Below are 26,739 nucleotides of genomic sequence, written 5' to 3' on the forward strand. Positions count from 1 at the left end.
CTTGTTGAATGTGGGATATGTCTTTGGAGATAGAATAAGGATGGGATTTAATTCACGAGCTTTATGCATTCTGCTTTAAATGATAAAAGCCAGTAAATCATTTGCAAACGCACTTTTACCATTTATTAATAATTGCTGGCTACCCACAATGACAGCTGATGGAGGCCAGAGAGTTGCAGTTTGCGTTGAGAACTGGCCCTCTCAGTCTTCTGTGTTCCCAGGGCTCCATTTATTTTAGGGAAACCAGGAGTACCTAGCCTTTCCAGGGAAAGCTGTGTTCAGTGCAGAGTTGAATATGACACCCTACCCCCACTTCGTACAAAGGAAAGTACCTCCCTGGCTAAGCCAGGACAAGGAGAAGAGGTGTGAGGTTTGCGGGAAGGGAGTGGCTGCGCAGGCCAGGCCAGAAGCCCCTGGGGAGTGTCCTGTTGTGCCCCAGCAGGGGGTGGCTTGGCACCCATCAGCACAGGAGCTGTGACAGGGCCATACTGGCTTCCATGCTGGCCTTCAAACTCATTCAGCAAGTTCAGGTCTCAGGGCCCTTGCACTTTTTAAACATTTTTATTTGTTTATTCATGAGAGACATGGAGAAAGAGGGAGAGACACAGGCAGAGGGAGAAGCAGGCTCCCTCTAGGGAGCCTGATGTGGGACCCAATCCCAGGACCCCAGGATCACCACCTGAGACGAAGGCAGACTCTCAACCGCTGAGCCACCCAGACATCCCACCTTTGTACTTTTTATTTCTTATGCCTAGATTATCCTTGCCTCATATTTTTGCAAGGCTCTCTTACTCTATCACATGATTCATATTGCTGCCCAAATAGCTCCTTTCTTTTGCCACCTTCTCAAAAAAATCACGTCTGTCACCATCTCCCTGTCCTGCCTTATTTCTCTCCTTACAGGGACCACTATTGGACATTATAACATCAGTTCTCAACCTTTTTGGTCTTAGGTCCTCTGCATGTGCTTAAAAATTATTATAGACCCCAAAAAGCTTATGTTTCTGTGGGTTATACCTTTCAAAATTCATCATATCAGAAATGAAAATAGAAATTTAAAAATACTTTTGTTCATTGAAAAACAACAGTAATAATCCCAATACATGTTAACATAAATAACTTATGAAAAATAACTATATTATCCAAAATAAGAGAATTATCTGAGAAGAGTAATATTGTTTTGTGTTTTTGTATGTGTCTTCTATTAATAGAAGATAGCTAGGTTGTTATAATCTGTTGTAATATGTTATTTTGGTAAAAGTTTGTAAAGAACATCTGGCCTCAGACAGGTGGTTAAAAAAGGGAAGGATAATTTTAATAGACTTTTCATTGTGGATATTCTATTTTAATATCACACCAGATGCAACAAGGGATCATTTCTTAAAGGACCGTTGTTGTGTGGTCCTTGCACCCTGGGCATAATTGTGTGAACCACTCCCAACAGGTGGGTCAGATGGCTGCTTTTTTTCCCTGTAAGAAAAAGTTGGTCACTGACTTATGAAATTATGGTTTCCATAAAGTGGAATAAGAAAAGCAAATCATTACTTTCATTAGATTTTTAATAACCCTTAAAAAAATCACCAAATCTTGAAAGGTTACAGAGGCTCCTTCCAAACCAAACACTCATTTCTCACATGCACAAAAATTGGAATACTTTTTCCTTCGTAGATCCACGCATCATGTTATGGTTCCTTTCCTTTGAGGTAGAAAGTGAAATCTTAAGTTAATGGTTTCTAACATAATTCCTTGATAAATATTTGTTGAAATATCTAGTGTTTATTAGAGTGCTTTTATTCATTTTTTCCAATCCTGTTTATGATCCAGTACCTTATTTGGGTAAGTGAGTAAAGTGCCATTCAGAAGTATCCTTAAACTGGTACAGGAATAGAATTAAACCGTCAGGTCTGCAGATGTATTCAAAAAAATAAGGAACCAAGGGCACTTGGGCGGCTCAGTGGTTGAGCGCCTGCCTTCAGCTCAGGGCATGACCCCGGGGTCCCGGGATCGAGTTCCGAGTCGGGCTCCCTGCATGGAGCCTTCTTCTCCCTCCTCCTGTGTCTCTGCCTCTCTCTCTATGTCTCTCATGAATAAATAAATAAAATCTTTTAAAAGAAAAGTAAACAACCACTCTATCTGCTTGTTCAGGATGTTTCAGATCATCTATATATAATTTCATGTTTATCTCTTTAAGATCCACACAGGTTTACAACACCAAATAATCTGGCCCTGTCAGCCCAGCTGTGTGCCTCTGGATGAAAAACTCCTTCCCCAGCTTCTAAAAGAAGCAGGCTACACTACCCATATGGTCGGAAAGTGGCACCTGGGAATGTACCGGAAAGAATGCCTTCCAACCCGCCGAGGATTTGATACTTACTTTGGTAATGGAAATGCACATGTTCGTTTTACAACTTAGCCGAGCTGCAACCGTCTCATAAAACACACCCCAATGTAATCAAATGAAATAACTGGAAACTTGAACACAGAATGAATCAGGCAGCACTGCTGTGGGCAGCTTCCTAGGACCACCTCCACGCCCGGCTCTGCTCAGCGCACGGTGGGCAGCCGCCACAGGGGGCACTTCCCTTTGCCAGCGTATTAAATGCCATGTTGGGGCCTTTGAAGATTTGCTATCTCCACATCTGAGACTGTAGTACTCGTGGAGAACCTTATTACCAAAAGGGCATACAGCTTGATTTTTCAGAAATTTCAGGCAAAACTCAATACAAGAATATTTCCTTCACAAAGGTTCAGAATATTGTTTTCTCTCCATGGACTTTCCTACAGATTTCTTTTTTTTTTTTTTTTTTTTTTTTTCTGGAGAAAAGAGGAGACTCTTTTCTACTGCCATCCTTTTCTCCTTCTGTGAGATCTGTTTTTGAAATCACTAGATTGGGGAAGACCAGTCAAAAAAATAAAAGGGGAGAGTCGATAACAAATAGTAATAGGAAGAATAATAAGAAATAAATGGTTTAGGGACTTGATAGTCGTATAAAAATGTGAACCCTGAAGTTAGTTTTAAAACTTACCCTCTTTTAACCTCTTACAAATTATGTCTTAATTAACAGCCTATTTATTTTACTAGTGACTGTGTCTTTCTGATGAGTTCTTTTCATACTACATTATCTGGCTATTTAGCTACCTACGTACTTCTCATTTGTCTCTTCATTTATTTACAACCTGCATCTGAAAAGGAACTCATGCTGAACATAAAAAGTTTAAAAATAAATAGAGGGTACCTGGGTGGCTCAGTCAGTTAAGTGTCTACTTTGGGTTTCGGTCATGATCTTGGGGTGCTGGGATCAAGCCCCACATCCGGCTCCCTGCTCAGTGGGGAGTCTGCTTCTCCCTCTGCTCCTTCCCCCTGCTCAGACTCTCTCTCTTTCACTTTCCTTCTTCCTCTCTGTCTCTCTTTTTCTCAAATAAACGAAATCTTAAATAGAATAAAAAATCAGGGTGAGTAGAAAAAGATGGAATTGTATCATGGCACCAAATTATGAAAAACTGCATGGCTGTAGGTGGGGTTCGCACTGAACTCTGTAACTTGAGAATTCTCATGTCCAAATTTTAAAAAAATATTTTAAAAAAGGAGACAGCTATAAGAGTCACATTATTTATAAGATAAATGGAAACCAGATGTTCAGGAAGGGTAAAGCATTTTCTGGCTCTTAGACTTGAGAAATTTCTCCTTTGGGAGAAGGTAAGGTGGACAGCATCCTCAAAAACAGCATTTTAGTAATAAAGTGGTGGTTTTCTTGTACATTTGTCTTGAGACATTCCTTTTCATTTAGAGTTGTGCAACTAGCCCCACAATCCTCTGACTGCTTTTTAACAGAGCATCTAAGTCATAACTTTCGAGAGCACCAAAGTGCATTTTAGTGATTATATGGGGCCCAGATGATGCAGTCGAAGCCCACAGCTGTGTCATGCTGTGTTGGGTCCAGTGTCAAGTTGAGATGCAAGGACATCAGACAGGAGGCTGTATGTGCCCCGATCCCATCCAGGTCCTCTAGCAGACATTGCTAAGCAATCATGGCATTCTTTCTTAATGAACCTGACTATATCCTCCGCATCCTCAAATAACTGTTAAAGTCAGACTTGGGTGTAAGAGCTCTTTGTCATTTTGCAAATTCTAGAGGAAAAACAGCCTGTATATCCCTTGACAATTTTCAATTAGACCTTTGCTGAAAGATAGATCAATACTTGTACTCTGGTAAGTGTTAAAAAACAGCTTTAGACTATAGACTATAGACTATAGATATTTTAATTTTCTTTTCTTTTCTTTTCTTTTCTTTTCTTTTCTTTTCTTTTCTTTCTTTTTTCTTTTTTCTTTTTTACTAAAACCCAAGTCACATATTTAAAAATTCAGTTGGCTAGAAGAAAATCATATCCTTTTATAAGAGTTGAGAAGCCTGAGGATTGAGATGAACGAACACCCCACACCCATATAGACTTGTAGTGGGAGGGGATAATGACCACCATGCAGCTGTTATCACTGTTATGACTTAGATGTTCTGTTTAAAAGAAGTCAGATGATTGTGGGGCTGGTTGCACAACTCTGAATACCTTAAAGACCACTGATTTGGACACTTTAAGTAGGTAACTTATAATGTATTGTGAATTAGACCTCAATAAAACTGTTAAGCAAAAACGTCAGAGATTTAGTTGTTCAAAAAGTATGTTCTGATTTTTCCCCAATATAACATAGGATGCCATCTTCTTTTAGCTCATCATGTAAGTTCAAATTTGTGAAGCCCTGTTTGAGAAAAGCTGTATGTGATTGCCACATGGTTTTTTGGTATCAGTCTGGCTAAATATGTAAATAAATAGTTCTATTCCTGGAATTCTCCTTTGGTTATATCTTTTTAAATATTTATAGTTAAAATTTTTTTTAAAAGTAGCCTCCATATCTAGCCTGGAGCCCAATTTGGGGCTTGAACTCACCACCCTGAGATCAAGGCCTGACCTGAGATCAAGAGTCAGACACATAACCTACAGAGCCACGCAGGCACCCCTACAGTTTTGTATTCTTTTAACCAAGTATATCCTATGCTTATATTCTCTCAAGTAATGGAAAACAATTTACATTTACAGGGAAATAAACGGAAGTGATTTCCTCAATCTCTTAACACCCAGGAGTTATTAAAAATTCCAGAAGAACCCCAGTGTCCTAACCTCTCTAATCATCCATGTAAGGCCTAAGATCACTTTTATGGATATGTTTCTTTCTCTATTATATATTAATTAACAAATATATTTGATTTCCCTTTTTGTTATATACATCAGGGGAAAAGATTAGCATTTAAAATGTGATCTGGGGCACATGGATGACTCATTCAGTTAAGCCTCTGACTCTTAATTTTGGCTCAGGTCATGATGTCAGGGGTCATGAGATCAAGCCCTACATCTAACTCCACACTCAGTGAGTAGTCTGCTTGAGATTCTCTTCCACCCTCTCACTTTGCTGAATCTCTAAAATAATTAATTGAATTTTTTAAAAAGTGGTCTTAGACCAAGGTATTCATTGTATTCGGGACTTTGAATTTATTGAATCGTGGAAAAGGAGGAAATTAATTAAAAATGAATTCCTTTTTTATGTAAACTGCCTAAGGCTTTTGATTGGTATTATAGAGGATGCTTAGGACTGAAGAAAGGGCTAGGCCAATTTTATCCACCTCATTTTAAGGTTAATAAACATTATTTGTTAGGAGATGGTTCAGAGTCCAGCACAACTTATTTCTTTTTAATAGCTTTATTGAGGTATAACTTACACACCATCTAACTCACCCAACTAACGTGTACAGATTATTGATTTTTAATAAATACACAGGGTTGTGCCACTGTCATTACAATCCAACTGTAGAATATTTTCATCACCCCAAAAAGAAAACCCATCTCTGTTAGCAGTCACTCCTGATTTTCCCCAAACCTCACCAGCACTAGGCAACCACTAACATATCTTTTTGTCTCTATAGATTTGCCTATTCTGGATATTACATATAAATGGAATAATACAATATGCAGCACAGCTTATTTTAATATTTTAGGAAAATATACAACATTTGCAGAAACCACTTTAGCTGAGAAAACCCACTTCCTTTCATGTTTATATTCAAATTGTGGGCTAGGCAATTGATGTCATTTACATTTCGGGCAAAACTGAGATCAGGGTTGTAGACAAATCTGCTTTCAGTGCCCCACGTTAGTTTGATCTGCTGGCTCTGTTAAATTATGTCTAGAGCTCCTCTTTGGTAAGGTTTATGTCTTCCACCAGTGGGTGTCAGCATCTGACTAAAGATGATTCTTCCTAGAGCTGCTACTATAAATAACCTTGAAGCCAGCCTCCCAAGGTCGGTATCAACATTATTTGAATCCTGTGTTCATTTATGTGATTACCTCAGAGAAATCACATTGACTATGGCTATTTTTGCCATTAGATAGCTTTAAAAGATTAAGATTTTTATCACCTTTACTGAATTTGAACTCTGGTTTTTTAAAATGGATTTACTTAGAATCACCTACTTTGAGAGTTACATGACAGAGCCTTGTGTTCCGAAGACTTGACTGAGGAATGGATTTGAATTTTTTTTTACAATAACATTTTAATACCTCCTGCTAGCAAATATAGAGATGTTAAGAAGTGGTGCTCTGATTAGCCTTGTCATTTGATTAGCCTTGTCACGGGTAATCAATTGCACTGGGCAATTAAATGCTGAAACATTAGTTTGTTTAACAAGTTTTATGCTATGCTGACTACTTTCATCTCCCATTCATGTTGTAGGATATCTCCTAGGTAGTGAAGATTACTATTCCCATGAGCGCTGTACATTAATTGATGCTCTAAATGTCACACGATGTGCTCTTGATTTTCGAGATGGTGAAGAAGTTGCAACAGGATATAAAAATATGTATTCAACAAACATATTTACTGAAAGAGCAACAGCCCTCATATCTAACCATCCACCAGAGAAGGTAAGCCTTTCTCTTTTATTGATATCAAAATTGTGTTAAGATATACTGCAGGTGAGTATAGGAAAAGGCTGCTTGTTTAGGAGAAGATCTAAAAAATTCTAGGGGAGTTGTGTTCAAATTTTGGAGTATATTGGTATCTGCTTGGGGAAGCTTGATAAAAGTAGAAATTTCTGGAACCCCTCTCTGAAAGTCTGATTCCTTAGGTCTGGGGGAAATCCATACACCAGAATTTTAATTAATTAATTGTTTATTTATTTATATTTATTTTTAACACAAGTCTTGAAGTCACAACCCTGAGATCAAGACCTGAGCTTAGGTCAAGGGTCAGATGCTTAACTGATGTATGATATATGATGTATGGGATGATGTATGGTGTATGATATATGGGAGCAACCCAGCTGCCCCCATACATCAGCATTTTAAAGAAACTCTTTAGGGGTGATTCTGACACCATGTGGTCCCCAGATTGCATTTTGAGGAATATTGTTTCTACAGTGTTTTAGTAGAAATATAGTTTTATTATTTTGGTGCATTTTATGTGCTGTAAGCGATTAGTACATTGACTTTTTTTAAATGATAGGCTCATGTACAAGATGAGGCTGTATTATGGCAAACTTTCTGTTAAGAGATCGACAGACTTTGGATTTAGCACAAGTCTTCTTTGTGTTTGGCCTCCCTAGGTTATTTTGGCTATTCTAGATATTTTGCATTCCCATGTTAATTTTAGAATCACCTGGTCAATTTCTACCAAAAAGTTGCTGCTTGGATGTGGATTTCCTTGCCTCTGTAGACCAACATGGGGAGAATGTGTGTCTTAACAATATTAAGTCTTTCACTCCATAAACATGGTATACTATGAGCCTATTTTTCACATTTACTGCATTGAAGCCATTGTGTATGTCATGTACTGAAATCTTTTGACTTCTCTCAAGGTAAAATAGAAAAGAGTGTGAATTGCCTTAAACATTTTGTTGTTGTTGTTGCTGCTGTTGTTAATCTAGAGTTAGCTTCCTAAGCTAAATTCTCTGGATACACCTTTGAAATTGGGTCACATATTTGTGTTGTCAGATACTGGGCTCAAATGTGGCTTCATTAAGAATTGCATTAGCACACTGATGAAATTAGTCCTTCAATAAGACCCTGATAGGGCAAACTACAGAATGTGCAGTATTATCTGGTACTTCCAGTTTTCTGTACTTTGTTTCTTTGACAATTGCTGAATGGCCTCAGAGCAGATCACAGTTTGGATTTAGATTAATATACCTATTTAGACGTGGTACCTGGCAGCTGACTTCCTTTTTTTTTTTTTTTTTTCTGACTCCCTTTTTGACATGGTTTCCTCCTGGCTGTGCCTTTGCCTGTTCTAACTCAGTATTGGGGGTCTTCCCTGGTACCCATCCTCAGTTTTACCCCACTTTGGGCTTTTTATCACTCTTACATGCTGCCTTTTTGGAGTAACTATACATCTGGTGGAAAATGGAAGATCAGAACATCTCTCAAATATGTGAACATATGCAGGTTTCAAATCTAGATCTAAACCGGGAATGCCTGGTTGGCTCAGTCAGTTAAGCATCTGCCTTTGGCTCGGGTTGTGATCTTGGGGTTCTGAGATCAAGCCCCACATTGGGCTCCCTGCTCAGCAGGGAGTCTGCTTCTCCCTCTCCTGTGCCAGTCCCCCCTGCTTGTGTGTGTGTCTCTCTCTCAAATAATTAAATAAAATCTTAAAAAAAAATCTAGATCTAAACCAATATTGAGAGAGTTGGAAAGATAGCTGCTGGGTATTTGGCCTAGGTTCTCTGTTTTCCTCTGTATGCTTGGTATTATATAGATAGTGCTAAAAGCCCAAAGAACAAGATAAAACCTTAAGGGAATTGTGGTTCCTGTCCTATCCTTTGAGTTATGCACCCTTTTACAGATAAGCAAGCAAGAAATTTGTTCAAGGTCACAGAGCTACTTAGAGTCCAAATCAGAATTTAAACCCATGCTGTTTGACTCCAGAGCTCAATGCACTCACCACGCATCCCGAGTTTACAGCTAATATCCAAGACTAGAGATTATTAGCCTCAGTGTATGATTCAGCTTGATGGTTCCAGTCTTGACAGTATATTGGGCTCATCTGGAAACCTGGTAATAAAGATCGGTAACAAATATTGTGATTTATTGGTGCTGGTGTGGGGAGGTGTCATTGGTATTTAATGACCCTTCTGCCCCCACCTTTCTCTCACCAGTGATTCTGAGGTGCAGCCACTATTGACTCCCTTCAAACACACAGAGGACAAGCTCAGGCCAACTGCCTTTTACAGGCTTACAGTAAAACACTACCTTAATCATGTAACAACTGTAATATGCCTACAGCAAAAGTTAGTTCCCATTAGGCAACAATAGAGTATTCTCTCACAGTGCCTGTAACATTAAGTGGATAAGAGGAAGCAGCTGGGTGAAGTAGTTATTTGTGGGTGGGCTGCCTTATCTGGTATGGTGCGGAAAGCACAGGAACTGTGGGAAGTGAGTCCCTAAGAGCTTGCAAGCCATCCAAAGTTGTGTTAGTAATATAGTGCTGCTCGTAGGTAGCATTGTGGGAATTTCCAGATGACAGGATGGTCATTTTCTGACAGTGTCTAAAACGTTCTGAAGCAGTGTCCAGCATGCCCAACAGCCTCAAGGTCAAGTTTCAAGCGTAGATAAATGCATGAAATAATCGGTACAGAATAACAGCCTCAGAGTGTTTGTTTAAGATAGCAAATGCAGATGTTTACATTTTCAGTTCTTAGTAAACTGATGCATCATCACATAGTTTCAGGAGCTGAGCTTTTCCTCATTTTATCCCAATGTTGACTCTGATTCCGTACTAATTTCTCAGGTGCTATATATAGACTATAACAGGCCACTTGTCCTAAGATGGAAATCATTAAAGAAATACACATGAAGTATCCACAGGCCATCTTAAAAATGTGCCTATTTTAAAGAGCACTTGAAGAGAAAAGAGCATATGGAGCAATTTTGTAATAGAAACAGTTGGTGCTAGATTCAGGGAAATACTGCTAATAGCCACTGCACACATGTTGGGAAGGAATGTCTTTTTTTTTTCTCCAGGATAAATCCCTCAGTACTAACACTACAGTGTAAAAGCAACATGTCCACAAAATATTGTTCAGTTAAAATAGTCCCCCCTCAACACTTTGCAGAATAAAAATAAATGTTTTTTCATAAACCTAAATCTACTAGAAGCTTCTTAAAGCAAATGTGAATTTCTAGTGGTAGACACTTTTTTCCTGACACAGTTTGGGAAGAAATGTCTTAGTTTGTTTTTTTTTTTTTTGTTTTTTGTTTTTTGTTTTTTTTCTTTTTTTTTTTTTTTGAAATGTCTTAGTTTGAAAGTCAGTAGAGCAATAGAGCAATAATTTAAAACTGCATCACATTTCAAAAATATTGAAATTTTTGCTTTGAATTAGGAAAATATACTAAAGAAATAAAAATAAGGCTTTCTTCCTCACTGGAATTAGGTTTCTTAGCACGGTGAGGATATTTAGAGTATATATCTTAGGAATCGAATGGCATAATAAGAATGGGAGAAGAAGGGCAGCCTGGGTGGCTCAACGGCTTAGCGCTGCCTTCAGCTCTGGGTGTGGTCCTGGAGACCCGGGATCGAGTCCCACGTCAGGCTCCCTGCATGGAGCCTACTTCTCCCTCTGCCTGTGTGTGTGTGTGTGTGTGTGTGTGTGTGTGTGTGTGTGTCTCATGAATAAATAAATTAAATCTTTAAAAAGAAAGAAAGGGAAAAGAACTTTCAGCATCTTACCAATATGCTAGTAACTTTAGGTAGTAATGTCATAGGGTTGTATAATACTTAAACATTTGGTCATGCTTCACATCTAGGATTCTGTTTTAAATTCCAAGGAAACCTGAAAGTGTTAGAGTTGGTCTAAAGGTGGCAGCTGTAACTGGCGTGGTCAGAGCAGGAATTTGCACCCAAGAATGAGCAAGGGAAAGATCAAGGTTTGGCATAAACGTGGAGGTTCATGGAGATGAAAATCAGCCCAGGACTACAGTGTTTTAAATTATGTCTGTAAGGTCAGAATGGGCCCGCAGGTGTCCAAAGACCAACACATGCCTGGGTTGGAACTCAAGTCAGTAGCCAGTGTAGTAATCCTGAGTCCATCCCCAAGACGGCAGCTTGTTTATGGTTAACAGTGAGCTGAAGCCACGTAGGTGGGTGTGGGGAAATTGGCAATGTGTTCACTAGCAGGGGTATCCTACAACAAGTGGCTTTCAGGCAGGGTCCCCATTGTAGTTGGAGAACCTCAGAGCCCTAGTTAATCATTCTTTCCTCTAGGCCACCATGTAGTACAAAGAACAAAATACTCTGTTAAATTTTTTTTTTCATTTAAAAATAGTATTGAAATGTTTCATACCCAGCAGTATGGGAAATGAGTTGTTTCATGGATAAAGTTCACCTGGTAAGTGTTGGAACTTTATTTTTACGATATTGGATGGAAGTACTCTGTTATGTTGCCGTGGGCCTCACTTTATTAAAAGGACTGCACTGTACATCATTCTGCGTCCTTCTGGTGAGCCAGAGACCTATGGATATGTGTGCCTGTCCACCTGTATGCTGCATGGCCCTCGATTACTGCTGGTTACATGAGGAGAAAAAAAGAATATGGATTTTGTTCAAGGAACACTTTTTTTTTTAAATTAATTTTTATTGGTGTTCAATTTACCAACATACAGAAAAACACCCAGTGCTCATCCCGTCAAGTGTCCACCTCAGTGCCCGTCACCCATTCCCCTCCAACACCCGCCCTCCTCCCCTTCCACCACCCCTAGTTCGTTTCCCCGAGTTAGGAGTCTTTATGTTCTGTCTCCCTTCCTGATATTTCCCAACATTTCTTTTCCCTTCCTTTATATTCCCTTTCACTATTATTCATATTCCCCAAATGAATGAGAACATACACTGTTTGTCCTTCTCCGATTGACTCATTTCACTCAGCATAATACCCTCCAGTTCCATCCACGTTGAAGCAAATGGTGGGTATTTGTCGTTTCTAATTGCTGAGTAATATTCCATTGTATACATAAAACACATCTTCTTTATCCATTCATCTTTCGATGGACACCGAGGCTCTCAAGGAACACTTTTATCTATACTTGTAAGTTACTAGAACGTGGTTGGTGGTAGTGCAAGGCCTTTGCCTGGCCTGTGACAGTCATAGGCCTCATCCCTCAGAGGGGATTTTCACTCCTCTTTTCAGCTATGCTCCTTCTCTTTGAACTAACAGAAGCCTGACTGGAAAAATGGGGGAATTGGTACACTTTTGTAACTTTGACCCCTCAAGAGTAATGGTCATGTCTTTAGCTCCCTAGGGAATAATTATAGGAAAGATTTTCAGGTAATATTTTGCTGTATTTGCAAGACTCTCTAATGATGGTCCAAGAATCATTTTTTTCCCCTGAGGTGGTTATAAGAACTCTTTCACGACCCTCCCTGGCCATCGACTCTAGAGATCGCTTGCTGGCTGGGAATAACCTGCCCTCTTTCTCCTTTCTCTCCTTCACCATGTGGGTTGCCATGTTGTTGCTAATGACCTGGATGAGGGCATCTTCTCCTTAAGTGGTGAGCTCCTTCTCTCCATCCCTGCCCAGAGGAGCCAGACCAGGGTCACAAACTCTGGTGTTTACAGAGGCCAGGCCGCTGACCTACTAAGTGAAGCCATTCAGGTAGAACAGCGGGGAAGCTCTAGAAACCAGAGAGCAAGGGACGCCCGGGTGGCTCAGCAGTTGAGCGCCTGCCTGCCTTTGGCCCAGGGTGTGATCCTGGAGACCCGGGATCGAGTCCCACATCAGGCTCCCTGCATGGAGCCTGCTTCTCTCTCTGCCTCTCTCTCTCTCTCTCTTTCTCTCTCTCTGTCTCTCATGAATAAATAAATAAAATCTTTTTTTTTTTTTTTTCTTTTAAAGAAAGAAACAAGAGAACACTTGTAAGTGAGGCCTCTATTTCATGTTCCAGCTATTTGTTACCAGATGGAGTGTGGGCACGGAGTTGTCGGATTTGTGATTTTTCAAGAAGAATTCTTTAAAAACCACCGAGTTTTATGTGATATTTCCTGATTTTAAAAACTTTGTGTGGGCTGCAAATTGTTGTAGCCTTCCAGTATTTAATCCTGCCCTCATCCAGACCATGGCTGGTGGTGGGGGACAGGGCCAAAGGCCCAGATGGCTGCTCCCACAGCAGACCCCTTCACGATGGTCCGGGGGAGATCAGAAGTTTTGCTGTTTGTGTGGCTGGAGGAGTAAGGGTGTGTATTGAGGGGGAGTGGAGGCAGAGCTAAGGCAGTGTCAAAGATTGTAGTATTGATCTTTGAAGTTGCAATTTGGAATGTTTTCCCATGGAAGTAATGCACAAATGGAGCATAGGTTCAACGTTATTGTAGCTATCATTCCATCACCTAACCTCCTTCATTAAATAGATTTTAAAGCAATGACTTTGATATTTAATAGCTATTTTTAACATTTTGATTTTGGGGAAGAAGTGTTTCTAAGTTCTAAAGATCTACACTAAAAATAATCTTTTAGGTATCTTTTTGAATGCTGTTTATGTATGTTTGATACTCTATCTAGCAAGGTGTATCATATAGGATTTTTTAGAAATTATCAACAGTAATGAAGAATGAAATATGAGGCTCCCCCCTCGCAATCTGCTTTCTAACTTTCTCCCATTCCATTTTGAGATTTAAATGCCTCAAATACTCTAACAGAATTGTATTATTATTCTTGGATTGAACAGTCGTTGTCTCTTTGAGGGTTTTCAGGTCATTAAGGAATTCTGTAGGAGCACAGTGAAGAGAGTGTTTTCAGAAAGGCTCATTAAAAAAGGAGAGGCTGACCTGGAAAGCCACTAATGTTAAATGCTATAAATTGGTATAAAAGGTAAAATAGAATCAGCATATCACACTCCTTAGTTTCCAGGAATTAAATTGGGATTATGTTTGGTCCTTGATAAAAGACTAGCAAGACATGGTATCCACTTGTTTTCTCATATGAAAAATCCTTAACTCTTTCCTAACAGGTGGGAACTTGGTTTTTGGCTAAAGCAAAAAGCTAAAGCATCTATTGGTACATATCTGCACCATAACAGTGGAGTTTCCAATAGGAAATTGCTCTGCAATTAATATGAATGTGGACATATCATATAACCTTCCTAAGCCCCAGTTAACTTACCTATGAAATGGGTGTAAACAGGCTGGATTTGAGTATTACATGAGACAATATGTAGATCGGTATCACGGTATCTAGCACACAGATAACCTTTAATATATAGTTGTTATTATTGGTTATTGATATTGCTATCATTTGTTTGGATTAGAGCTTTCTAGGCCATTGTGGAACTCAAACTTTTGTTTTTAATTTTTTGTCTTACGTCTTCTGTTACATTGCTGATATTTTTATTGATGCTAATAGTTCACATACCATAAAATTCACCCAATTAAAGTATACAGTTCAGTAGTAAATTCATAGAGGTGTGCAAACATCACCATAATCTAAATTGAAAACATTTTCATCACCCCCAAAAGAAACCTCATTCCTCTTAGCACTCACCATTCCTCATACCCCCTCAGCTCCCTACAGCCCTAGGCATCTTTTGAGTATCTTTTCATGAGCTTATTGTCCATTTGTGTATCTTCTTTGGAGAAATGTCTATTCAGATTCTTTTACCATCTTGTAATTGGGTTGCCTCTTGTTATTTGGTTGTGAGAGTTCTTCAGATATACTGGATACAATCCCTTGTCAGATAAGTGATTTACAAATATTTTCAAGCTATCTGTGGGTTGCATCGATAGTAGTTTTATTAACTGATCCATCTGGACTTATGTCTCTATATTTAATACTTCCATACCCTCTTAACTGATTCGCACAAACTCTCTTTCCAGCCTCTATTTCTCTACCTTGCTCTTCAGTCTGTCCACGAGCCTCTCCAGGTCCCCGAGGAATACCTGAAACTCTACGACTTTATCCACGATAAGAATAGGCGTTACTATGCAGGAATGGTGTCTCTCATGGATGAAGCAGTGGGAAATGTCACGGCAGCCTTAAAAAGCCACGGGCTCTGGAACAACACGGTGTTCATCTTCTCCACGGGTAAGTCTGTCGATAGGAAAATCATCTCTTGGCAAAGCCTAGGACGTGGTATTCGATAAATGGAATGAAGACAAATTGGAGCGTTTAGCAGCTCCTTATTAAAATAAATGTTAACTGTGAGAGTGGAGACAAGATAATAATGGATAGAAAAATGTGTCTAAGGAAAAGCATTATGGGCCTTCCCCCTCTTCCTTCAGATAGCAACATACTCTGGCAGGAAGCTCTCCCCACCTGAGTAAGTGTGAGCAGACATCACTGCTATGCAGGGCCGTGGGCATCACTGGAGTGGCCTGTACCCGGTGGTCTGCGGCCCAGGTACCCTAGGACTTCCACTGCCTAGAGGCTTCCATCTCAGTGTAGAGGCAGATCATGGCATTAAGAAGACAGATGAGAAATGGAGCCATTTAAATCTAGGGTAGAGTTGCCTCATATCGATTTTTTTGTATTCAGATTGTTTTCTGACAATAAAATTCATACATGTTGATTAGAGAAAAAAACAGAAAAGGAGGAGGAAAAAACAGTGTTTGAAAATAGTTTTCATTATGGCAGTGCCCTTCTGATTCTGCATCTGGTATACCACAATTTTTTTTCTTTTTTTTTTTAATATTTATTTATTTATTTATTTATTTATTTATTTATTTATTTATTTATGATAGTCACAGAGAGAGAGAGAGAGAGAGACAGAGACAGAGAGGCAGAGACATAGGCAGAGGGAGAAGCAGGCTCCATGCACCGGGAGCCTGATGTGGGATTCGATCCCGGGTCTCCAGGATCGCGCCCTGGGCCAAAGGCAGGCGCTAAACCGCTGCGCCACCCAGGGATCCCCCACAATTTTTTTTTTCCCCTCTCATTAGACAGAGTTTTCTAAGATTTCCCTATGATGTGCTATGGGTGTAGGTCTTGGTTTACTCCTTATGCAGAGTATTCAGAGAGCACTTTGTATCTAAAAATGAAGATGATTTTTTTAATGGTAAGTTTTCTTGTATTATTTATTTCAGAATTGTTTGACCCTCCATCCTACCTTTCTCCTCTTCTCTCTTTACGAAACTTCTCTTACTTGGATAGTGGATCATCCTCTAATTTCCTTAGTTTTTTTTCTCTCCTATTTACTTTTCTTCTGCTATTTGGGAAATTTCCTTGTCATTATTTTGTAACCTTTTCTATTAAATTCAGTGCAACTACTATATTTTTTAATTATCAAGAACTCTTATTTTCTGATAATTCCTTTTTTATAAAGTTCTGTTTTTACTTTTTATGTAATGATTTCTTTCTCCAAAGCCTGTCCTCTTAGCTATTAATTTTATGTTGGTATGAGTATGTTTGTAGATATGTATATACGCCTATGTGTACTTGTATGTGTATATGTATATGCAAACCCATACATATATTTTTAAGTTTACTTGTACTTCCAACATTGCCTCTCTTCCTTCTAAGGTCATTTTTGTCTTCTTTGGCCTGTCTTTCATGAAAAAAACTTTCTCAAATCCCTGGTGATTCTTGGCTAAAACCTAAAAATTTGATTGCAAACTTCAAGGGTGAGGACAGGACTTGTCTTCTGGTGAATTTTACTGTCAAGTGACTACGTGAGGCATGTGCGATGACATGTTGCGGAATTAATTTGGGTATTCTGATAATTGGTTTGTTTTTTTTAAGAGTAGTTTTGTTTTTGCTTTTAATTAGGCATTGTTATTGAATCTAGCATTTAATGAGCATTTACTCTGTGTAGGATAGAGTTCACAGTGTTTCACATGACTTAGTTCATTCTCACAATAATTATCTGGGGACAACTATTATCCCATTGTGCAGTTGTAAGAACTGAAGCACAAAGAGGCTAAGTATTGTGTGCAAGGCCACACAGCTGGGCAGAGGCAGGCAGCAACCTTTCTGATTCCACTGCAGCTTCCTGAGATGATGCCAATGATGACCTGGATGTTCTTATTGGACCTCATCGCATAGCGGCCCTTTCCTTGTAGTTGGCTGCCATATTGATCTCCTGGGGAGCCTAAGCACGGCCCAGAGAGGCATTCATCCTGAGCAGTCAGTGTCGTTCAGTTGCTTTAGTACTGTGCAAATACTCCAATTTTCTAAGTATGCCCTCATGCAAAATGGATTGAATGTAAGATAACATGTATCCTTGCTGTCAACTCCCCAAACTCACCGTCTTCCAAAAAAAATGGAGATTTCTTATACTTGAGTCCTTATGAGATCTCTCCTATTCTGAGAGTCTTCTCAATTTACTTGATTTTGAACAGCCTGGTAAAGCACTTTAATCAGGTCTGGAATTGAATGCTTATAGAGGTCGTTAGAAAGAATCAATAAAAAAAGAGACCAAGACATCTAATACTGAGTTAGTAATTATTACTGGGAAATGACCTCACAGTTGCAAGAATTGAAAGTTATAAGTTTATAAAGCAAGCCTTTGTGGTAGAGATCAGAATTATGCAATTTGAGGATAAATGATTTCCTGAAATGAAAATATATGTGGATCAATGTATCATGTGTAGACTGAAAAGTGCTCAGACAGAAGTGAAGATGGTACCTCTGGAAAACTGTTACATAGCTCAACGTGGCTCCTGTAACGATGGTTATTGCTTATCAAGTATGCATGGGAAGAGGTGGAATAACATTTTTTCTGGATATGTGAGAGTTGGGAAAAAGCAATATTCTAAGATCTTTTATTATATGATTTCAAATGCGTTTGCATAACCGTATTTTAAATAGTTGACTGTTTCATAAACATCCCTAATGTATTATTTATTCAAGTATTCAAGTTGTCAAAAATAATTTTGGAAGCTTTGCATTGAGATAATGGGGATTACCTTATAATAAGGCTGCTTTATATTCTTGCACTATGATATATTAATGGGTACATTAATCTGGGACTGTCTTCCCTTTGTGGGCTAAATCCAAGTTGATCATATGTACATATTTTTATTATACTGCTGAGTTCAGTTAGCTAGGGTTCTATTTAGGATTTTTACGTCAATTCAGAAGTGAAAGTGGGGTTGGTGGCTTCTTTTCTCCCTGTCAGGTCTGTTATCTTGGTTATGTTCACTTCATAAAATAGTTTGGATGAATTTCCTTCTTTTATGCTCTGGAACAGTTTACAGATTTCTTGAAAGATCTCTCTGGTTGAGCTGGTCCCTGGAACCTTTTTTGGAGGATTTTTTTTTTTAATCTCCATAGTTTAGATCTTTTGCTGAGTTATATCTAGGTGTAGGTCTTTAAAATATTTAAAATTAATTTTGCCTGAAATATATGGGCCCTTTGATCTGTGTGCTAAGATTAGTTTTCACTCTGGAAGTTTTCCTTGTACATATTTTAGCTTATTGCTTTAGTTCTGCTCTATTTATTTCTCAAAAATAGCTTTAATTAATAGGTTGAATCACTGATTCAGCTTTTCTCTCATTATTTTCAGTTTTCTGTCCTTTTTCTCAGTCTTCTGAATCCCTCTGCATTACCAGTTAGACATTTTTGCAACTTGGCTTCTGTTCTTTAGGATCTCTGATATCGATTATTATTGATTTGTATTTTTAGTTTCTTGTAATCTTTCCTTTGGCTCAATCAGTTCCTTTTTCTTCTAAGCTTATTAGTATTAATAATAATAATTATAAACAACAATAATAATCATGACTACTGTTTATTAAGTATTTACTGCATGCCCAGGCCTTATACTAGAGCCTTCTCTACATTTTCTCATTATTGGGCAAGTTGTTAGCATTAAAGCTCAAAGTGACCTTGTGAAATAGGTTTCTTTATCCTCATTTTATAAGTGAAGAAACCAGAACTTAAAGAGGGTAAGTGAGTTGCCCAAGGCTGCTCTTAGGTCTACAAATGTCCATCTAGAATTCACATGTGGTAGTTAGAAAGTGGCCTTTGGGTGGTGATTAGGGTATGAGGGTAGAGCCCTCGTGAATGAGATTTGTGCTTTAATAAAAGTCACCACAGATAGATCCTTCCATGTAAAGACACAGCAAGAGGATACCAGCTGTGAACCAGCAGAAAGGCCCTCACCAGAAGGTGACTATAAGGGTGCCTTGGTCTTGGTCTTTCCTGCTTCCAGAACTGAGAGAGAAATTTCTGTTGTTTATAAGCCCCCCAGTCCGTGGTGTTTTGTTATAGCAGCCCGAATGGACTGACAAATGGAAGAGCCAGAGTTTAACTGCAGATCTACTTGAGGTCAGTACCTATTAGCCATAATCAACTGGGCCTTTGCATCTCATCTTTTCCTTTTAAGCTCATCCCATTGCCCCTTATCTCTGCTTTTGGCTTTCTACATTTCTGTTCATAGAACCTATGTTTCTCCTGAATCTTTCTGAATAGACCTTTGCTAAAATCTTCCTTTTCACTATAAATCATTATTAGCCACATATTTTTCCTCTGAGTATAAGCATTGATGAATCTGTCCACATAGAGTACATGGCCATCTCTTGGCCTCTGATCACTGTTCTGGTTAATTCCTTCTCATGCCTGTAGTTTGAGGTCAGGTTAAGGTGCGCAGCTTCCTCAGTTCTCAGTGGCCTTAGGCATTGAGGGCTCTATACCACAGTGAATCTGATTGACGTATTTGACATTTTCTTTTCTTTTGGCTAGCTGGATCTTGGACACACTGAAAGAATCCCAGCATGCAAGGCTACCAGGCTCTTCCAATCTCCATACCTTCAAGGCTTTACTTCAGGGGCATTTCCCAGGATACAGTGTGCCCCACTGTCAGACCCTTTTCTTTTCCTACTCATTATTTTCTGGGAGATGTGGTCTCTAACTGCATATAGAAAGAGGAGAAGGTAATCATTCTCTGGTCATGTCAGAAATTAGCACTGTCCCCTCCCAGGCTGCCTTCCTGCCTCTTTTCAGGTAGGAGGCGTGGCTCTGTGTCATGAGGCAATGGGGTTTTGCTAGCCCTTGTTTCTTTAGCTCAGCATCTTTGGCCTTACAGCTGATGGAAATTTCTCTAAGATTCTCTTGGGTGTTACAGGTTGTCATTCAGTCCTGGTTTCTCACATTGTGATGAGTTTTCATCTTATTCTAACGCATCACAGCACAATATTATTCATTGAATTTTGTGTCTCTGTTATTTTAGCAGGATATCGTTGAAGAGAAGCAGCACTAGTGGTTGTTAGGAAGATACCCTTTTAACCAGGGCCCCTGTCACCATGCTGATCGTTATAGTTGCCAGACTCCAGGAATCTTTGCTGAAGTCTGACCTTGAGTAAAATGAGCTAAAATCAGAGTCAGCTCTGGAGCAACTAGATCATGAATTAAAACTAGGAGAGCTGACTCTAAAACCTTGAAGAGAAAACAGTAATTGATCTCAGCATCTTTATGCAGCTATTATGTATTTATATTAACTCATCAGAATAACCAGTTTCGCTTACCTATAGATGAGAGTTTGACTATAAAGAGAAATCTTATTGAGGTTCTTCCTCTGGATACTTTTTCTGTGTTCACTGACAGTTTCATTGCCTGAAGTAGAATTTAATAATGTTCTATAATAATGTGACTAAAATCCAAGGAAACAGGGCTTAAATCTGGCTGGTTATAGAGCAGTGATTCATTTCTTCCAGTTTTCTCATTTGACTTTGCCCAGCACTGCCCTACTTTGTAGGCATAAAAATACTGGGTACATCTAAATGTGTTGGATCCATTAGTATAAGAAACCTTAAAATAAACTAAATTCATTTAGTGAAACAATTCATTTAGTGAAAGGGAGAGGTGAAGGCATATGTTTTTTAGGGTTAGATGTTTGGGAAAGTGGACTGTACTTGATCTTAGCCAAAAGGCCAAGAAGCAATGGGGAAAGCTGACGTTGTGTTTTTTTAAAATCTCCTTTTATAATCTGAGGGTGATCAATGAGGCTTCTCATTCTCTATCATCATTATCTGAGAACTTGAGGTGGTTATTCTGAGTTTGCCACCTGGGGACCACCTGCAGCAGTGGGGAGTTTGTTAAAAATGCAATCTCTGAGGACATGGCTGCACGATGTTGTGAATAAACAAATATGTTGCTGAAATGGACACTATTTTTTCTTATCTAAACATTTTTAATGTTTCATAGGACTTAGCATATTTTATTTTATTTATAAGGCCCATTCATTTTTTTAATCTTCTGTTATCTAACCTTCCTTATATCCATTCTATTTTTTTAAGTTTTTATTTAAATTCCGGTTAGTTAACATACCGTGTAACATTCATTTCAGGTGTACAGTATAGTGATTCAACAATTCCATACATCACCTGGTGCTCATCACCACAAATGCATTCCTGCATCTCCATCACCTATTTCACCCATCCTTCCACTTGCCTCCCCTCTGGTAACCATTAGTTTGTTCTCTATAGTTAAGGTTCTGTTTCTTGGTTTCTCTCTTTTTCTCTGTTTGCTTGTTTGTTTTGTTAGATTCCACATATGAATGAAATCATATGGTACTTGTCTTTCTTTGACTGACTTACTTTGGTTAGCATTATATACCTTCTAGCTCCATCCATGTTGTTGCAATGGAAAGATTTCATTCTTTTATATGGCTGAGTAATATTTCATAATATATTTGTGTGTATATATATTTTTCCATATATATGTATATGTACATATACATATATTCCACATCATCTTTATCTGTTTATCAACATCAATCAATGGGATACTTAGGCTGTTTCCATAATTTGGCTATTGTAGATAATGCTGCTATGAAAATTGGGTGCATGTATCCCTTTGAGTTAGTATTTTTGTATTTTGTGGGTAAATACCTAGTAGTGCAATTGCTGGATCATGGGGTTGTTCTATTTTTAACTTTTTGAGGAACCTCCATACTGTTTTGTAGAGTGGCTGCATCAGTTTGCGTTACCCCCAAAAGTGCCATAGGATTCCTCTCTCTCTCCATCCTCATCAACACCTGTTGTTTCTTGTGTTGTTTTTAGCTATTCTGACAGGTGTGAGGTAACTTCTCATTATAGTTTTTTTTTTTTTAAGATTTAATTATTCATGAGAGAGAGAGAGAGAGAGGCAGGCAGAGACACAGGTAGGGGGAGAAGCAGGCTCCATGCAGGGAGCCCCACGTGGGACTTGTTCCTGGGTCTCTAGGATCAGGCCCTGGGCTGAAGGGCAGTGCTAAACTGCTGAGCCACCCGGGCTGCCCTCTCATTATAGTTTTGACTTCCATTTCCCAGAGAAGTGATGTTGAGCATCTTTTCATGTGTCTGTTGTCCATCTGTGTATCTTTGGAGAAATGTCTGTTCATGTCTTCTGCCCATTTTTAATTTTAATTGCTCATTTGGGGGGTGTTGAGTTTTATTTCTTTTTATTTTTTTATGGGGGGGTGTTGAGTTTTATAAGATTTTATATATTGTGAATACTAACCCTTTATCAGATACATAATTTGCAAATATCTTCTTCCATTCTGTAGATTGCCTTTTAGTTTTTTGATTGTTTCCCTTGCTATGCGGAAGCTTTTTATTTTGATGTAGTCCCAATAGTTTACTTTTGCTTTTGTTTCTGTTGCCTTAGGAACTGTGTCTAGAAAGAAGCTGCAATGGTCAATGTCAAAGAAGTTACTGACTGTATTCTCTTCTAGGATTTTTATGTTTCAGATTTCACATTTAGGTCTTTAATCCATTTTGAATTTATTTTTGTGTATGTTGTAAGAAGGTGGTCCAGTTTCATTCTTTTACATATTGCTGTCCACTTTTCCCAACACCATTTGTTGAAGAGATCATCTTCCTGTTGGATATTCATTCCTGCTTTTTTGAAGATTAACCATATAACGGTAGTTTCATTTCTGGGTTTTCTGTTCTGTTCTGTTGATCTATGTATTTTTGTGCCAGGATCATACTATTTTGTTCACTACAGCTTTGTAACATAACTTGAAATCAAGAATTGTGATGCTTCCACTTTGTTTTTCTTTTTCATGAATTGGACACTTTAAAATGGTTCTTTTTATGTTATGTGAATTTTACATCAATTTTTAAAATGCAACTTCTTAGATTCTAGTATAGACTTACTGAATCAGAAATCCTGGGGTCTGGGCCTAGGAATCTTTCTTTTTAAAAATAATCTAGGTGAAAAAAAAATCTAGGTGATTCTTTTGTGTGCAAAAATTTGAAAACCTCTGACCCAAGGTAATTTATTCACACCTAGGGAATTCACCTAACAAAGAACGTATATGTATTTATTGTATACATAGTAATTTTTTAAGTAGCTTGTATGTATAATACATATACTCAGTACAATACATTTTTTACATATGTAATTGGTACTTGAATAATGTGGGGATTAGGGGCACTGACTGACCTCTCAGCAGCTGAAAATCCACATAGAACTTTTGACTCAAAAACTTAACTAATGATAGCTTATTGTTGACCAGAAGCCTTACCATAAATAGTTGATTAACCGATACTTTGTATGTTATTTGTATTGTTTACTATATTCTTGCAACAAAGTAAGCTAGAGAAAAACAAATATTATTAAGAAAAACATAAGGGGGGCAAAGTACATACATAGTACTGAATCATATTTACTGGAACAATCTGCATATAAGTGGACCCAGAAGTTCAAAATTGTTGTTCAAGGATCAACTGTTCATATATTTATACATAGAAACCAGAAACCAAATGGGTTTGAAGTTTAACCTTTTCTAGGTGTTTTCATTTCAGGTAAATGTGCTCATTTCTAGAAACAGACTCTTGAAAAAAGCTAATAAGAAAATTTAAAATTATTTTCTCTATTTACAATGTGTGATTATTTATGGTATCAAATATTGCTCATCCCATTACAAACATAATATTTTGCTATTTGTATAGAAAGATGACCCTTGGAATCCTTCTCTGATAGAATATGATGAAAGTTTAAGTCCCAGCTTTCCTGACAGTTGGTTTTGTGGATTGTAGCCTCGGTTTCATGATCTGTCGAGTGCAGATTGGGTGACAATTCCTTTATTCACTCAGTTTCTCACTGTAGACAGAAAGATAAGCAGGACATAGTTCCAGCCCTTGGAAAACTCACAGCCTAGTGAGGCAGACAATCAAATGTATTATTATGATGCCGCAAAAGTATGTTTGGGTGCAGCCCAGAGTATTGTGTGCACACAGAAGGCGTGCCTACCAGAACGCAGGGGTCTGGGAGGCTTTCTGAGATGTAAAGATTGAGAATGAGTTTGCCAGATAAACGTTGTGCAGATGAACATGAACAAGGACAGGGAGGAGACAGCAGTTGTGTAGGAGGCTCAGCGGGGCTGGAGCCCAGTGCGGGGGGGAGATGGCCAGAGATGAGGCCGGAGAGCGAGGCAGGGGAGCCTGTGTATGCACAGGAATCTCGAAGGTACAATGAAAGCTGTAGGGAGGCATTGATAAGTTTTAAGCAGTATCAGATTTTCATTTTAGGATTGGTGTGGAGCATGGCTGGAGGCAGGCAGACCTTTTAGGAGGCGAGGCTGTGTCAGTGAAGGAGGTAGGAGTGAAGGCAGGGGGGATATTTATGGCTATGAAAGGGCAGATTGAAGAAATCTGCAGGAGAGCTTGGACTGGTTATTTCAGAGTTCTTGTTACTGGGATAGTTCATTGTTCTGTCATTCTGTGTTTAAATCCCTTTTTTTCGATGCTGGTGACAGCCTCTGATGGAGGCATCCCTTCTGCTGGCCAGAGTGTCCATATGGCCCGCATAGCAGTGGATCCAAAGTCCACTTGAGACTGGGCTGGGGCTCTGCAGTACTATTTAGAAATGTATGGAAATGGTTTTGTTTGTCACTGTGACTTGAGGGTGATGTCATTTGAAGAACGGGTCCCTGCAGTGCTCAGGCCAGCCCTGCATAATGGAGAAGCCCCCTGACACAGACCTTAGCAGCATCACCATCCAGGAACACCGACTAGATCCTGGTCGACAGCACATTTCTACTTGAACAGTGATTATTACACAGCCTGCGCTTTTAATGTTTGTTATCTGAGCTTTCACAAAACTCTTTGTAATTTAGTATCTTAAACAGAACAATAAAGAATCTTAACTAATTCTAACTCTTATGCCTTAAGAATTGATACTGGCAAGTGGAGAACTCCTTCACAGTTTAAATGTACTTATGCAATTGGCAGACGTGGAAATATTATAGAAATTCGGTGCCAGGAACAGAGAAGTCTGACTGCTGGCAAACCCAATCTCACTAGGTTCTTCAAACACTTAAATGCATTTCTGACAAAGCTAAGGAAAACCTGTTAAGGGAGTAAGTCATACAGTGTGTCCACAGTGTCTCTCTTTTTGCAATTATCCCTTTATTGAACGCCATCTACCGTAGAAGGAAATAAGAACACATAGTTCAAAACTATGAGACTAGAATGACCTTTCCCCCAGCCAGAAGTCATTAATCCATTTTACCTCTTTAGATTTCATATGTTAATGTCCATGCCAAAAGCATGTTGGATCATCTTAAAATATTATTATTAATAGTTGTAATCACATAGATTTGTTCATTATGATATTGAGAAAAAATGATAACCAATACATTTTAAAGGCCCCCAGAACAGTCTTGTGTTTGTATTATTCTCTGTGACAAACCATTGAACCCATTAGCTCAGAGTCTAAGGCAAAGATGCTTTTCATTCTCTAAATTTATGAAATAGATCTTCAAAGTTTTATTATATGGTTTTTTGCTATAATATTGCATTATTGACATTTTGAATTTTTTATCATGAGAAACATGAGGTAATCTTTACTTTCAGACTGCTCTGAGAAGTGGCCTTTCCCTGAGTTTCTGAGTAATGGACGATACATACTGAACTGAGCATGTTTATTGACAAAATTCAAGAAGCTTTCCAATTGGTTTGGGTTTACTTCTTGTTTTTCACTCCATTTTACTTATCTATTTTTTAAAGATTTTATTTATCCATGAGAGACACAGAGAGAGGCAGAGACACAGGCAGAGGGAGAAGCAGGCTCCATGCAGGGAACCTGATGCAGGACTCAGTTCCAGGACCCCAGGATCATGCCCTGAATAGAAGGCAGACGCTCAAATGCTGAGCCACCCAGGCATCCCCAAATCCTGCCTCCTGTTACTCCTCTGCATCAGGTGTTTTTGTTTTGTTTTGTCAAGAGCACCAGTGACCTCAAGCTTGCCAAAGCCAGTAGTTGCTTCTCTCTTCTCATCTTACTCAATGTCTGGGCAGCATTTAATCTACCGGACCACCCCCTTCTTCATTAACACTCCCCTTCTCTTGGCTTCTCACACTGAGTATTGCTCCCACCTTCTTGGCTGCTTTCTTTGGGTGTTAGGTGCTGAGTCCCCACTCACAGCTGAACCTTTCAATCCTGCAGTGTCCAGGATCCCCATGAGTCATCTTCTCTTCCTTTCCAGTCCCTGGTCTTTCAGTATGAACGATATCCAGAACTCTCCAAATTTCTCTCTCTAACCTGGACCTTTCTTTCCCTTGGGTTAGAGAGAGACTTGTCTATTCAACAGCTTACTTAACATCTTCACTTGGATCTTGACTCCCTTTTTCTTTCTTTCTTCTTCTTTTTTGTTTTTATAAATTTTTAAATTTTTTGGATGTTGTGCTGCCAGAGTTTTTCTTTCCTTGCTTGACTTCCTTACACTAATGAATTAATCATAGGTTGACTATTTACCAGATGTCCATTAGGCATAAGGGTCCTTCTAAGGGGCTA

The 26,739-nt window shown here is 38.8% G+C and overlaps 1 protein-coding gene across 3 annotated transcripts in view; it reads left to right on the forward strand.

Annotated features, from left to right (window-relative positions):
• The window catches only part of ARSB (arylsulfatase B), a 207,930-nt gene that overhangs the window by 15,063 nt on the left and 166,128 nt on the right, over positions 1-26,739 (forward strand). For all 3 annotated transcript variants that reach the window (XM_072736939.1, XM_025998047.2, XM_072736940.1), the window contains exons 2-4: positions 2,192-2,378; positions 6,779-6,969; positions 14,898-15,105. In XM_072736939.1, the coding sequence (XP_072593040.1) occupies positions 2,192-2,378; positions 6,779-6,969; positions 14,898-15,105 (586 nt within the window). The remainder of the gene's footprint in view (positions 1-2,191; positions 2,379-6,778; positions 6,970-14,897; positions 15,106-26,739) is intronic.

Source organism: Vulpes vulpes, chromosome 14, assembly GCF_048418805.1.
Source record: "Vulpes vulpes isolate BD-2025 chromosome 14, VulVul3, whole genome shotgun sequence".
NCBI classification, from domain to species: Eukaryota; Metazoa; Chordata; class Mammalia; order Carnivora; family Canidae; genus Vulpes; species Vulpes vulpes.